This window comes from Antedon mediterranea, chromosome 6 (genome assembly GCF_964355755.1).
Source record: "Antedon mediterranea chromosome 6, ecAntMedi1.1, whole genome shotgun sequence".
Lineage (NCBI taxonomy): Eukaryota > Metazoa > Echinodermata > Crinoidea > Comatulida > Antedonidae > Antedon > Antedon mediterranea.
Genome location: NC_092675.1, coordinates 25,565,604 through 25,578,450, shown reverse-complemented (window position 1 = coordinate 25,578,450; position 12,847 = coordinate 25,565,604). Strand labels below are relative to the sequence as shown.

At 32.2% G+C, this 12,847-nt stretch overlaps 1 protein-coding gene across 1 annotated transcript in view; it reads left to right on the top strand.

Moving 5' to 3' along the window:
• Positions 1-3,236: 3,236 nt before the first annotated feature.
• LOC140050894 (metalloprotease TIKI1-like) overlaps positions 3,237-12,847 on the top strand; it is a 28,858-nt gene continuing 19,247 nt past the window's right edge. The window contains exons 1-3 of the mRNA XM_072095888.1: positions 3,237-3,726; positions 4,181-4,744; positions 8,943-9,264. Coding sequence (XP_071951989.1) covers positions 3,601-3,726; positions 4,181-4,744; positions 8,943-9,264 — 1,012 coding nt within the window. The 5' untranslated portion in view covers positions 3,237-3,600. The remainder of the gene's footprint in view (positions 3,727-4,180; positions 4,745-8,942; positions 9,265-12,847) is intronic.

Here is a 12,847-nt window from a genome sequence, read left to right as displayed (position 1 = left end):
TTATTTATCATACGCCTAAATTAACCCTACCCTTGCATAATTAATTTAAGAAACAATAAAAAAAATGTTCCGGCTAAGTATTGAAGTGTACCTGTGTATAGAGCTACCTGTACCCAGCAAAAAGATCCATCCGTTTGAATAAGCGCCTTATAGGCGCCAGTGAAGATATCAAACGACTTAGGCGCCCCTCCCATTTCAAAGAGCGCGGCGCCTTCAAAGTTCAATGTAAGTTAATAAATACATTACATTAATAGAGTTTGACAAAATACACCCACTTCAACAATTTGAACTACTGTGTTCTAAATAGTCCCTGACATTCCCTGAAGTAAATGGCTGAACCGCCCTTACAAAATATGCGTGTAATAATAGTATTAATACTTGTGACGCTAGAACTGGTACGATAATTCCAGTTTATAATAATAATATTAGAAAAGTCGATATGAAATGACAATTTATGATATGGATATAGGCCTATACTACATAGTTATAGATGCATTGTAAGGAAATGCAAATTACAATATGTGATGTAAAAATGTAAAGACAATAATTTGGTTCCGTTAGGCCTACAGTGCAACTAAAGAGAAAATAATAATGTCAGTTAATGTAATTCGTTAAATCAAGTTAAACTACATGACCCAGTCGACATAAAATATAGTTAAATTTTCAATAAACTTTGAGTAGCACTTTCAAGCTGACGGTGACTGACCACGTAGGCTTACCGATAAACGTAATTATCAGTTCGTCTTCGACGCTAATTTGTGTCCAACCACTCCTTGTTGTGGCGTAATTTGTCCGGAAAAGACGTAGGATATAAGATTTTGATATTAGCTTAAGTAATGGTGGTGGTAAATGAATAATGAGACAAAGTTCTCTGTGCTGTTCCCAAGCTGTCTATCCAATTTTAGAATTGCGCTTTTTAAATTTGATTAATGTTGACTTACGGCAATTATTTTAATATATTCCCATGCGTTTTGATATAGAATGTAATTCGTAGAATTATAATCAACGCCGTTAATCTGCCAGCGTTGACACTTGTCTTGTTTTCTAGGAATACGATTAGAAAACGTATTGGATATATCTTTGTACAACAAGCGTTAAATGGATAAATTCTTTGAACATTGTAACTGCTATATGAACGGCCGGCATTTCTCGTACGTGCTTTTATCGAATTAGCCGAATTAGCTTCATATTAATGAATCAATCTACAGTAAAATATTAAGAACTATTAAATGGTTTTAAAATTCAAGGTTCCGATTGAGCAAACGTCGTTCCGACAGAGGAGCTAAGATCTTTACCGCACACTTGTACATTTGACGTTATTAGCCAAATTCGGACGTATTTATGAGACTCAGTACTATAATTTATTGTCAAATGAACAAACAACTAATTCATTGAGTGATTGATCAAAATGAATGCCAAAAAGGCTCAACATTATGGAACGCCGTTTACGCAACATTTCGATGATATGAATTTTATGACGCGATATGTGAATGAAATGCATCGATATGAATTGAATGGCGTGATATATGAATGCAATGTTTTGAATTGAATGCTTTGAATTGAATGTTTTGAATGAAATGTTTTGAATGAAATGTTTTGAATTGAATGTTTTGAATAAAATGTTTTGAATGAAATGTTTTGAATGAAATGTTTTGAATTAAATGTTTTTAATGAAATGTTTGAATTGAATTGAAAAGTCAAACTATTGGCGGCGTATGTCATTCCCGCTCGCGATTTTTTTTCAACCTCTTAATAGGCCTAAGCATGGGTACCCTCATCTCCTTTCAACGCTGTCATCAATATGAATCCTTTACAGAGACTCCCTAACAGACCTGAAACATTGGAATACATATTTCCGAACCCAGGTCTGTTAGGATTCTCTGTAAAGGCAGCGTGGAAGAAAAGAGATGAGGGTACCCAGGCTTAGCCCTAAGAGGTTGAGAAAATAATCGCGAGCGAGAATGACATACGCCACCAATAGTTTGACTTTTCAATTCAATTCAAACATTTCATTCAAAACATTTCATTCAAAACATTTCATTTAAAACATTTCATTCAAAACATTTCATTCAAAACATTTCATTCAAAACATTTCATTCAAAACATTTCATTCAAAATATTCAATTCAAAGCATTCAATTCAAAACATTTCATTCATATATCGCACCATTTAATTCATATCGATGCATTTCATTCACATATCGCGTCATAAAATTCATATCATCGAAATGTTGCGTAAACGGCGTTCCATACAACATACAACTTGTCAGAAATCGATATAGCAATTCATCTCAATCCCTTTAAACATTTGTAACAACTTGGTTCTGGGATGTAGAAAAAGCCTTTTTCGAAGAAAAAAAATGTTGGACTTATTTACCATATCGTTGAATTTTATTTCATCGATAATCTAAAGCCTTATACCGAATATGTATACTTATACAATAATTATAGTATTCATTCTTAAAATGTGTTTAAATAGGTCTAATAGGGACAATTTGGAAGGCGAAATCTTTCATTAGACCTACGGAAGTTATAATACTGTGTATGTATTATCGCGTCGGCGTATATTGATCGCCCTCTTCAGAATTATTTTACATTTGGTAGGCCTAGACATCGATGCATTGTTCAAAAAATGTATTTCTAATATTTATAAATAATTATCTTTTCATCATTCATCATCAGAATATGTTATAAAAGCTGTTTAATTCTGGAACATTGATTAAAGTAATGTTTGGTTTTAAGTAATAATAAATAATAAGCCTAGGATTATATCAAATGCAAATGCGATTAAAATAATAGAACCGATATAAGTGAATCAATTAGAGAGAAATATCAAATTGAAATATTTCGCATGTGGTGTATGTGTTTTAAAACTTGAATCTATAGATTGATTCAGAATTACGGCAATAATATAATAATCATTTTAATCTTCCCTACACCCACGGAAATATATCAGGTGGTGCTGCTAGTGCTTTGAAAGATAGCCTGCGAATGAAAATTAATTATTTAGGTGATTTGGATATGCACGTTTTTGAATGGTGGATAAGTTTACGAAGTTATGGTTTATTAACTGAGCCTAACGATTACGTCATTACAAAAAAAGAGGAGGACCTCGGAGACCTGAGACTTCAGCGCCATCCTTCGAGGTCAGCCAAGCATGAAATAGCCAATCAATGAACGAGGATATTGAAGCGGTACACACTGAGCATGTACTTACATTAGCAAAAGACACTACACGCGAATAGCATTGTTGTGATCAAGTTATAGATACTTTCTGTCGTTCGAAACAGAAGATAGTTTACTAATGCATCTTTGGAATATACACTGGATATAAAATGTTGAAGTCATGGAAATAGATTCAAAAGATCAATGTATTTTCGAATGGCGAAGTTAGCACATTTAAATATATTCCCAATTCGGCTGGATATTTCGTGTTGTGCAGAGAAGGGATGTATAACTCAGACACACGGCAGGCCTGTCAACTCGTTTCGCTGCCACTGCAACAACACAGGGTACTCGCTGTCGGCTGCTCTGAGGGTCCTAGCACAAATATAGTTTGTATTGGTACACCGTGTGTGTTCTCAGAAATAGTAACTTTAACATGAACTGGCACCAATTTCCAAGAATATTTATGGTGATTTATATGTGTCTTATCCCTTTAGCAGAGACTTATTCAATAAGCAAATTAAGAAAAGGAATGAGGTGTTCAAACGATAACGACGAATCGGTAAGGACCCCTTGCAATCATAGTTTTTACCTTTTTATATAATATTTGCAGAGTTGTTGACTAACATAGCAGCTGTGTCTTCATTAAGCATACCCTGGCTGGTTAGAGGGTTGTCTTCTGTTTAAGATTTTACTAAGCTACTTATACCAAATTCTGGTCTTTTGTTGTTTTCAACCAATCATTAATTTACATTGAACACAACCATTATCTAAGAGCTATTGAGGCATTTTGGAACTGAAAGGGGTGTGAAAACCTGATGGATACAACATTTTAAAAAACATTTAACTCAAATCGCTCAGACGAAAAAAAAAAGATTTAAGTTGTTGAAATTTGAATGTTAATGTTAAGAATATTAAGAATCTCTAGTACTATAGCAGAAACTTGAAAAAAATCAATACCATTTATATTTTATTAACAGATACTAGTTAACTGATATTTTTTTATTATATTTCAGAGTAAAACGAACTCTTTCCTATGGCGTGTTCGACGAGAACCAGGCCCTCCTGCTTATTTCTTCGGGACAATTCACGTTCCCTATACACGTGTTTGGGACTACATACCAAGTAACACAAAACGTGCATTTCAAAATAGTAAAAATATATTCTTTGAGTTAGACTTAACAGACCCTAAAACAATATCAGAACTAACGTACTGTCAAATGTTACCTCAGGGAGAGAATCTACGAGATGTACTCCCTGAAAGTATGTACCTACGCTTAAAAAGTCATTTAGAATATGTAAGACTCATGATGCCGTCTTGGATGACGCAAGATCAGAAGGGAAAAGGTTTATATGCTGATTATCTGTTTAACGCCATTGCGGGTAATTGGGAAAGAAAGCGGCCAGTGTGGGTGATGTTATTAGTGAATTCGTTGACGGAAGCCGATGTGAAGGCAAAGGGGATACCAGTGTTGGACTTATATTTAGCGCAAGAAGCTAATAGATCAAATAAAGGGACAGGCGCAGTCGAAAAAGTAGAGGAACAATGTGTACCATTAAATGGACTAAATTTTTCGCAGGTAAGGAAACTTATATAATAAAAAAAACAATTTTGTTGTCTTTTTTAACCTAATAAAGAAAGTGATGTTTTACTTAAAGGGATCCTTGATTAGTATTAAAATTATATTTTTTTAATCGTGATAAATTCAAATAATTCATTTTCTATATTTTTTACTTGCTATGTTTATTGATATTATAATATAACCACCACCTCTGATATAACCATGGTCCAATTGACCTATCTAATCTATATGTCTACAGTCTATGATGATATAACTGGGGAGTTGTTTAACAATTCTTTTACAGCTTTTTATCTGCCAGTTCATTTAATGCAAAATAACAATAGAGCCCATCATTTAAATGTAATTGTTTATAGATGTTTTGTTAATTAGGACATCTCTTTACAGTGTACAGTACTGTTTTACTACATGAATAAATAGGGGACAATTTAAACCTATAATAATAATTTCTAATAGAATTGTATGATTTAGTATCTTAAATTATTGGCCAAATTTTTGTGAACAGCTAATTTTTAAGTAATAAACTGAAGTATAGGAAGATGTATGTAATTAATAAAACCTTCAAATTCAGTACTTCTACTAGACATGATGTGATCTTAGTAAGTTCCATTCCTACAGTATGTTGTTGACAACAACATACATAGGAAGAAGATGAAATAAAATTATACACAAATAGAATGCAACATACAGTAAACAATGGTACAGTACTGTTCTTATATAGTATTATGTGGATATATAACTAAACACCTGTGTTTTTATCCATTTAGGTCAGTAACATTAAATCCCAACCTGATCCTATTGACTAAACATTTACTAATGAATACCCAGTATTTACCCCATTCAAGATTATTAAGCCCCCCTAATAATAGGTATTTTTACAGCTGATAAGTCTTGTCAACAGCATGGGAATTTAACTTACTAAGATCACATCATGTCTAGAAGTACTGGATTTGAAGGTCTTATTATATACAGTACAGTAACTCAGTAATTGAACTTTAACCTTTTTTATAAATTGATTGATTTAATTGATTCTACTGTATCAATGTTCGATAAAAATTACAATTTGTCAAACTTTCAGTTTATTCCTAATTCTGCTATCAATACATGTTTTTTATACAATTTATATTCTTACTACAGTGGAGTGGATATACTAAATAGAGTATGTATATTCATTTTTTAAACATATTCTGAAATTATGGCATGTTTTCTAAAGTTGTATATAATATACAGTGTGCTACTGTTGCGTTCAAATTTGAAAAAATACGATGTGACGAAACATTTATTCATTGATGCTGTATCCTCCAATAGCGCTGCAAGCTAAGCAACGTCCACAGTTTCACCGAAAAGTATTTAATTTTGGGTTGGAATGTTCTGGCCTCCAAGCGTGTTCTGCTTTGCATGTCCAGGAATGTTTGAACTGCGTTTCATAATCTATAACAGCAGCATTTAAAGTATGCCCAAATTTATTTAGTTAATGGAATAATTAATTAGGTAAATCAAAGTATTAGGGTGGAAGTGAATGCTGTAAACAAGTTGATCCCCTGTTGATTATGCTTTATTAGTAAGTCCTTATTCTATCCTGGTATTAATCATGCTGTCTAAAATTAAATTACTGTATATAGGTTGATAGTATAAATTCTTGATCCTATTATACTACTGTATTAGGTGATTGCTATATTATTTTAAAAAATGTTTGCTGATTTATTTACTATATTAAAAAAAAGAAAATGAATTTTTGTTGTATACAGAATACCTTAGACATTTTACAATGTGTACATACTTTTACTGTACTATAGTTTAAGCTGTACTATTTTTTTTAAATAAGTTGAATTACTGTATAAATACTGAGTATAATTTTAACATTATATTAGTCTATACAGTACATAGTACTATATGGTACTAGTTGTTCATTTGGAATTTTCCCTGCTAAGCTGATGCTGTGCATCTAAAATTTACAAGGCATAGTGGCCGGATTGCTTACAATTTTTCTTTTAAAAATGAAGTCCAAATTAATATCAGATTTAAGGCAAGGGCATCCAACCTTGCAGTTAACAAGCTTCAATATGACCGCAAAAGATCAGAATAATATCAAAATACAAGATATTTTGACTGAATCTTGTCCCAGATTTATTAACGAGTCCTTCAAAAGTGTTTTGACAGATGCATTAGAAGGGAAGCCCTACAGATATTAAAAGCGGAAATGTCTGACCATCTGTGTTGATTTGTATTAATATTGTTTATGTAAGCACGTTAGAACATGTGAAACAGCAACATAGGTACATGTACTCTGTAAGTAGGTTGAACCAAATCCTATGTTTTTCAAACTAATTCCACTTGTTATTCTGGGGATTTGATTCGTTGAGTTTTTGGAACGTTAGTTGTGAAGACATCACTAATTTGAAACTCCTGCAGGGCTGTCGGTGGTTGTGTGTTACAGCGGTGAGTTTGATGGTCGTAGCAACCATGGCTACCTTAATTGCCTCATGGTGTCTTCATAATAATGCATGCCTATTGGGAATGTCCCATATCGCTATTTCATTTCCTTCCCAGTTGACCGTCAGGAAACGCCATCGTTTTAAGACACCAAAATTAATCTCTAACTGATTTAAATTTGATTATTTTATGCAAGTAATGGTCAGATGCCTAAATTTCAACCACAAACTAAAAATTTCAAAGAAATGTTAATCATCGAAATGAAAAACATTTTGTGAATGACAGAAGTTGTAATACAGAAAGTTAAAATTCTTGGAGAACAAATGATACAGTAATGAAACTACAGTACAGTAGAGTTTTGTTTAGTAATAAACTACAATATACCCCTGTAACCTGCCAAATACAATCATGGGATATTTCTGTGTCCAACCTAACAGGTATTATAATACTGTATTCTGTACTGTACATACTTTTTTACAGTGAAAACACAAGGTTAGTTTTATCCTTCTTCAAGGTCCTCTTACAGTACTTCCATGTAGGCCTTTAATCCACATAATTTACTTCCATACTGTACTAATGGATTATAATTAGCAAGGTAGGTAAAACTTAAAAGATCAAAGAATTTTTAAGACAAGTTCTGTTATGATAAGATTTCATTATGTTCCTCAATGATGTGCTAATGTGCATCATTGGATAAAGTATTTTCATAATTGGACATTGTTATTAGCAGCCAATAAAGTAATCAATTAAGGCCATTTAAGGAGTGTTCATCGTTAATTAGTCATTTAGCTCACAGTCAATGCAATATTGATCTGGTATTTTAGGTGTCTGAAAATCAATTACATAACTTAATAATCAACATACAAAATTTAGTTTACAGTGTATGGTTGCTTCCTATCATGTTAACAGTAAATTAGCAATACATTAATATTGAGATAGGGTCTATAGACTATTATTGAGATAGGGCCTATAGACTAAATTGAGATAGGGCCTATAGACTATTATTATTAATTCATGTCCTTCATACAGTATTTGTACTTTCATATGTACCTACAGTAACCTAATTTAGTTTTCACATAGACAAAGTTGTTTACTTTTCATTATTGTATTATAGGTAGGGGGTAAGATGTCAAGATTGTATCACAGCTGGCAATAATGTCTGATATTAAGAGAAACATTTTAATGTACAGATTTAGAAATATTTTAAAACTTTCAATATCATGTACAATGTTAACATCATTAATTGCGATCTTTTAAGTTCTGATATTTCTTAATTGTAAAGCAAAAAACTAAATTAAATTACTATACTTGTAAAATAGTGTCTATGTGGTGCCTAATATTTAAGTACTGTACCTACAGTATATATACTGTATGCCTATTTCTCTGGATCCAAGAATAGTTGTAAAAGTCCTACCATAGTTCGGCACAATTTACTACCATCTTTAATTATTTACTCATTGCTTGTTCCTCACCTGTCTACTACTGTATAATTTGAACTTAATAGTACCTTGACATTGGCAATGCTTGACCCCCTAAAGGGCGATACTACAGATTCAAGGTCACTTTCTACTGGTCAAAGTACTTGACCAGCTTGATCAATGCCCTCTGACTTTAATATCAACTTTGATATTGATCAACAGATGAGCACACTTATGGCACAGTCATTATTATTTGTTTCCAAATAAAATGTTATGTGTTATTGTTGTGTAGATATACTGTACAGTAACTGTAGTAATAGTTAATAAATTTGACTACTTTCTTTCAGGTGTTATTTGCTCTAAACCAAACACTCTTCCAGCATGAAAGTTTACGATCTGGGGATAGCCACATGTCATATACAACAGAAGATCTTATTAGACATTATAATTGCGGAGATTTAGATTCTGTAATTTTCAACCGTGATACAGCTCAGTTGGCGAGTGTGCTGAACACAACACTCTCGTCCGTTGAATATAACACAGCAAATGAGATTGATGAATATTTTAAAGAAGAGTTGATCATTAAAAGGAATCGTCGGATGGCAATGCGAGTGAAAGAGTTGCTTGATGAATATCCCAAGAAAAGCTTCTTCTTTGCTTTCGGTGCAGGTAAGCATACTAATAAACGTCATAGACTATTTTGTGCTGGATAACTGATATTAGCCCATGCTCTCCGGGGGAAGGGCTTAGATACGAAAGTAAAAAGTTCCTAGAACTCCCCTGTACCATAAAGGACTTGTCCACAACCACGCCCTCATGAGGTATAGAGGTCTTTTATCCAGTTAAAATTATATAGAAATATTTACATCTTTTAACATTCCTACAAATATTTATACTGTACTACCATATGATATTATACAGTATGTTTGGTATTTTGAATTTGTCTAATAAAGCTCTGTCTACACTATCAAACTAGTTTGAGAAAAAAAATGAGATGTGCCCAAATATGGTAGTGATATGACATCATCATCATGTCCATCTGTATGAGCACATCACATAGAGTTTGATACAGTACAGTAGGCCTAGTAGATAGAATGTTTAGATTATTTAAAATAAAAATGATACATTTATAACACACTAAAGCTACATCTAAACAACCTAACCTGATTATCTTGTAAAATTATCATTTTCTCTCAGTAAATAAGATTGAACATCCAGAACATTATTGATGCCATTCAGTTATTATATACTGTCTAGTCGTATTGAATATTATTTTAAAATATTGAAAGTTTGACACTAATGAACAAACATGATTTTTTCAAGTACATTAAATGATATTAATGTTAGGAATCTATGAGATCTATTTGCATATCCTCATCCATACAGTACCTTTAGTTTAATGATTTTCGTGATGTTTTATTTGAAATTTAATTTTCGATATTCATGTTGAAAAGCTTGCGAGACAATTTTGCGTTTGCAAAATGTGAAAGTGTCTGGCGTTCACAGTCGGACGTGACATGACATTCAGATTACAACGCTGTTCAGGAAGTCAATAGTGTCTGAGTCATTTATTGGAACCATATTGGATATGGTTCGGTGTGTAAAAACAACATACTGTGATGCTGTACCCCCAGGTATCCACTACCTACCGTATATCTGATTGGTCAGATCAAGATACAAGACATCATGCAGAATTCTTATGAAGCGATTCTTTTGATTGGTCAGATTAAACTGCAGGATAGCATGCAGCCCAATCAGAGTGGCTGGTTGATAAAATCAAACCACAGGTATCCTGCTAGAATTTGATTATCACCATCATAATGATTTTGTGCTGAAATATGCCAGCTTTAGACTCAATTTAAAATTTGAAATTTAAACCCTGTGTTTGAAAAATCTAAAAGCACATTCAGATATTTAAAATATTCCTGTTATTCTAATGTACTGTACTGTAGTATACTGTAGATTTATTCTTTAAATTTAGTTTATTTACAATATCACAGTATAATATTATTCTATTCTTGTTATCTTTCCTGATCAGTTCAAAAAATCTTGTACATTGATTAACTGTAGGAACCTTTAATTTCACAGGATAATTTCTATTATTCTTGATTTGTTGTTGTTTACAGACTTAATATAATATTTTTACATCGTAATTCATACACAAGACACCTGAGGCAGTCAATTTTATTTATTGCCAAGGCTATGTATATCAACAACAGATCCCTTTCTTGTTACGGCGCCATGGGATACGTTATTTAAATCCATTAGCTAGTGGTAAAGCTTTAGAATGTAACAACTTGTAAGAATTTAGAACATTACATCTCTCATAGGTACTTAAGTTGTCTACTTATCTGTCATATTTTCTATGTTTAGCTTTCTGATTTATAACATGATATAGTTATTTAGTTTATTGTGATACTACTACAAATTATTACGATACTACTAAAAGTACTGTACTAGATTTTTAGTAAACAGATATATTCATATTTCCACTTTATTATCAATTTATAGTTTTCTAAACCCTTTTGGTTTAGTGAAATATGGTTGATTGATATTGAAGCTAAATGTCTGTTGCATGCATTTAAAAGGACATACTCCATTCCAATGGTCTTTCAATAGAGTTCTTTAGTGTATTAAAGCTATGTTTCTAGGATCTGTTCTCTCTTTGAGATAAAATGCTGTCTATCAAGGCATGTAGGAGTTTTGCTCCATGATCTATCTGGAGTTACATTCTGGTTATAGCTTGATCTGCATTCACTGCAGATGAACTTTAAAGCTCTGTCTATAGTACACCATCAAACATTATGTGACAAAAAAATGTGATGTGCCCATATACTGTATGTACATGATGATGTCGTATCACTACCATATGGGCATGTCACTACTATATTTTCGCACATCAAACTTTTTTCAATCTACCGTACTGTAGTTTGATAGTGTAGACAGAGCTTAACTAGGATATGATTCGGATTAGCTTTGCATGCATAAGAACAAAGTTAACTCTCAATCGAAAATAAAAGTAAATTCCTTTCAAGTGGTCTTTTAATAGAGTTGCTTTTTAGTTGTCAAATAAATCTTTACCAATTTGAACAGATTAGTGGTGAATTAAAAAAAGGTGATTTGTTGCCTACAGCTGTCAACAACAAGTTGGCATTTATGATTTCTCTACTTCCACTAAAAGTGTAATGACATATCTCAGTACAGGTATTTATAAAGGAAGGTTTCGAACTCACAGTACAAAACCACCTGAAACATTCATATTAAGTAGTAACTTTTAATGTCATTGGCTCAATGTTAATAACCATTACCATAGATCAGATTATGTTCTATTCATACTGTAGTATAGTACAGTAAGAAGTTAAATGTTCACACTTTCATAGTTGCTCACTTCACTATAAAATTGAATTGTTTCTTATAAAACGTTTTCTCATCTCATTGGTGCAATATTAATAACCATTTATATTCTTTTATTAGATTAGATTTTTTATGTCTTTACTATAAAACAACTGTGCTATAGGTTTAATATAGTACTGCAGGCCTCTTACAATGAAATGGTAATTTTTAAATTACAGTTTTACTACTATACTAATACTATTGATTTATTTTTTTCATCAGTTGTCAAAAAAGAAAAATGAAGTTACTGTACAGCTAGGCCTATATATAATAATAAGTAACAATAAAAGAAAACCTTCTAGATTTGACTTTACTGTACATGTGGTAGTTTGATTGTACATTACAATCAGTTTTTTACATTCATTTGAATAAAAAGCCATATTGTGCAATGACTAACAGTTGTCAAATCAAATGATTTTCCTTTTGAAATATTTTAACATTGCTTTTTAGTTGACAAACGGAACATGTTTTGATGTCCGAGACTTTTGTTGTTACAAATCACCAACTAATGGTCTTGAATCTAAAATTTATGTCGGCAACACTTTGATGCTTATTCAACAAATCCATGTAAACTGCCATGACATATTTTGTATTGTTGTTCAAGAGAAAGCTTATCATTGAAGTGTTATCTGGTTGAATAAGGATAACTGGTGACTTTTGTCAAAGACATCCTTGGAATACTCTCCAAAATAGATTAACAGAATGTGTCCACTATTAATACATAATACTGCTGGTGAATCTAAGTAATTTGGATTATCCTTATGTTCTTTTATACAGTTAATCAATTCATTCCAGTTTAAATCATGAAGGCATCAATACACTGAAAGAATTGGTAAAACCTGTAAATGATAAGAGTGAC